The sequence below is a fragment of the Lathyrus oleraceus genome, chromosome 1, assembly GCF_024323335.1.
Source record: "Lathyrus oleraceus cultivar Zhongwan6 chromosome 1, CAAS_Psat_ZW6_1.0, whole genome shotgun sequence".
Taxonomy (NCBI): domain Eukaryota; kingdom Viridiplantae; phylum Streptophyta; class Magnoliopsida; order Fabales; family Fabaceae; genus Lathyrus; species Lathyrus oleraceus.
Window position 1 is genome coordinate 170,295,040 of NC_066579.1, and position 2,855 is coordinate 170,297,894.

Here is a 2,855-nt window from a genome sequence, read left to right on the forward strand (position 1 = left end):
GGTCAATGATTTCTTACAATTTTGATATACACTTTTTAAAATTTTGTCTATAGTTATAGCAAAAACAACATTTTACAAGATATTTTACACATGTTGCAAAATAATGTTAACAAAGACAACAAATATTATAGTGTCTTATTTAATTTTTTTCCTTGTTTGTACCCTAAAGAAATATATAAATAGAGTACAAATAAACAACTGACTTAATAGCAAACTAGGGCAATCAAAACTTATAAAAGATGGAAAATTAACTAGTTATGCTTTTCCAGGAGGTTTTGGGTCATGACGATGATTTGGTCCTGTTCCAGGATAATCTGAAATATCCACCATCATTCTTCCCACTTCAAATTCATTCTTCATGTCAAAGAGCTTTTCATTATTCTTTAAGTCCATGAGAAACAAGGAATAAGATTAATGGCAATCAAAATTTTCTTTTTGAGGAAATGCAAATCAAACTTGGATCTTAATGAAACAATAACTAGTTTTTTATTTTCTTGAACATGAAAAAAAGATAATTATATTAAATTAAAAATACAAAAAAAATACTCTATCCTAATAAAAAAAAATCTAAATAATAAGAAGAACATCATAATTATATAAAAAAAAAACTAATGTGAACACAATTCATATGCTTAACAAAAATAATCATAATTTACTTTAGCAACAGAAAAAGTTGATATGAAATATGAACTACTCAATGAAAAAAGTATTAGTCCCTTATAATTCCAAATATACATTAATCAATGGAAAAAGTTGAGCATGCCTTGAAGCTAGGGCAGGTATATTTTCTTGGTTAGAAGTTTTTAGATAAATGATAATAACAATATATGAATCTTAGGGAGGTATGTAGAGAAAGTGGGAGAATATACCTTAGTCTGAAGATCAATATCCATCTCTTTGGTCATTGAGATCCCTATATAATCACAAGATGTGTGTCATTTAATTGTGTATATAAATTATATATATAAACAAAAAAGTTTGCATCATCAAAACCCTAAATATGTTCAAAATCATGAAGCTTACTAGTTGAAGGTACAGCAGCAACATATACATAGGAAAGAATCAAAAGAAAAAACACAAATTTGAAGGTGGCTTTCTTCTCCATAAAGATCTAAAAACTGATTTAGAGAAGGGTGTGAAAAGCTATATATTCTATTGGAAGACAATAGTAGAAAACTATAGAGTATAACAAAGGTTGGTGATATGGCTTGGATATAGGGGAAGATTCCTTATATAGAAGGGCAAAGCTATGTTTTTGTAATTAAATATTGGAAAAAACAATAGTACTTGTATATGTGCTACAAAATTAAGTTCAATTATTTGATAATTTGTTAAATGTTTTTTATTGTAATAATTTTAATTACAACTTGTGGCTTAATTCATCTAACTTCTGTAATATTTATTAATATTTAAATTACAAAAATATTTTAAATTTTCTACAATGTTTTAGATTAATAATAAATAGATAAACTAATATTTTTAGTTAAGAATAGGATAAAATCAAATTAAGAATAATAGTGTGAATTTAACTTTGATTTACCATTAATTTTATTGATCCTCCTAGTAGCAAACCTTCATTTTTATTATGGTTTCTTAAGATTCTTCGGTGCTTGTAACTTTATGACCAACATTGTTAAAAGCTCTTTGGCATGTGTCAATGAAGCGAATGTCTTCAATTGTTGAATTGAGTCGATTTTCTTATCTCGGTCTATATGTGAGGTCGGGTCCTATAAATAAGAGAATCGGGAATAAGATTACTGTTATGGAATTAGAATTAGCGAGTATTGATGATAAAAGATTTTAAATTGGTAGTGTTGATCTACGATGCAGTGGTGTGGGGTGGACCTGCAAGGTTAGTATTATGACGTCCAAGTCAGTTCAAAATTCAATAAGAGTGTAGTAAGAAATGAGAATCAGAAAGTATACCTTGAATATCTCGTGAGCTGACATTTATACGTTGAGTTATTTGAATTGGACTTGTATTGGGTTAAGCCCTCAATTTGAGCCTTTAGCCGACCTAGAATGGTTAAGTTTGTAGAGTAATAGATATGTTAGTTTGAAAGGGAGGATTATTATGATTCTTAATATATATTATATTTTTTTTCCATTAAGATGTTAATTAAAGTGTTGAACAATATTGTTCGCTTGCCAAGGCGCTTCTTACGAGGGGTCCTAGTAAAATATCCTGGATCAGGTAGTCGGATGTGTATAATTCGAATAGTAAGGGAAAATTTGGGGGATTATGAATCTTTGTTTGGTGAACCTTAACCTTTTAGGTAAGTGGGGATAAAGAGTCATTTCATTTGAGTAGGCATGACAACGGGGCGGGTCGGAGACAGTTTTTACCTCCCTCAAACCCAAACCCAAACCCGAATCCTTAAACAATCCCCGTTCCCCGCCCCAAACCCAAACGGGGTTGGAGAATCAAAATCCAAACTCGTCCCAAACGGGTTCGGGTTGAGTTTGGATATCTCCGCCCCGCCACCATTCATTTAATGAAATCATTTTTTTAATAGAAATATTTATTTTTCCCAAAATAAAATTACATTACGAATAATAAAATAAAACAATCTAAAAAAATTCCATATATAAATTTCAAATATTTTAAACAGTAAATTAAAATTAAAATATCAAAACATTGACCACATACTTAATATTCTAAATTATCAAAAATAAATAATAATGTACATAATGAAATAAACGGGGCGGGTTCAGGGAAGAGTTATGGATGAATAATAGTGTCCCTATTATCCGACCCGTCCCCATATTTTATAATCCGGGAAAACTCAAATCCAATAAAAGCGGGTTTTCTCCGTCAACTTCAGAGCGAGTTCGGGTGGGTACCTGCGAGTACA

General features: G+C 30.1%; 1 protein-coding gene across 1 annotated transcript; it reads right to left on the bottom strand.

The window, feature by feature from the left end:
• Positions 1-210: 210 nt before the first annotated feature.
• LOC127115577 (uncharacterized) lies at positions 211-1,174 on the bottom strand. Its single transcript, XM_051047091.1, has 3 exons — positions 1,024-1,174; positions 870-913; positions 211-381 (listed from the first exon to the last, which is right to left on the bottom strand). The coding sequence occupies exons 1-3, from the start codon at positions 1,103-1,105 to the stop codon at positions 256-258; spliced, it is 252 nt and encodes an 83-aa protein (XP_050903048.1). The 5' UTR covers positions 1,106-1,174; the 3' UTR covers positions 211-255.
• Positions 1,175-2,855: the final 1,681 nt, after the last annotated feature.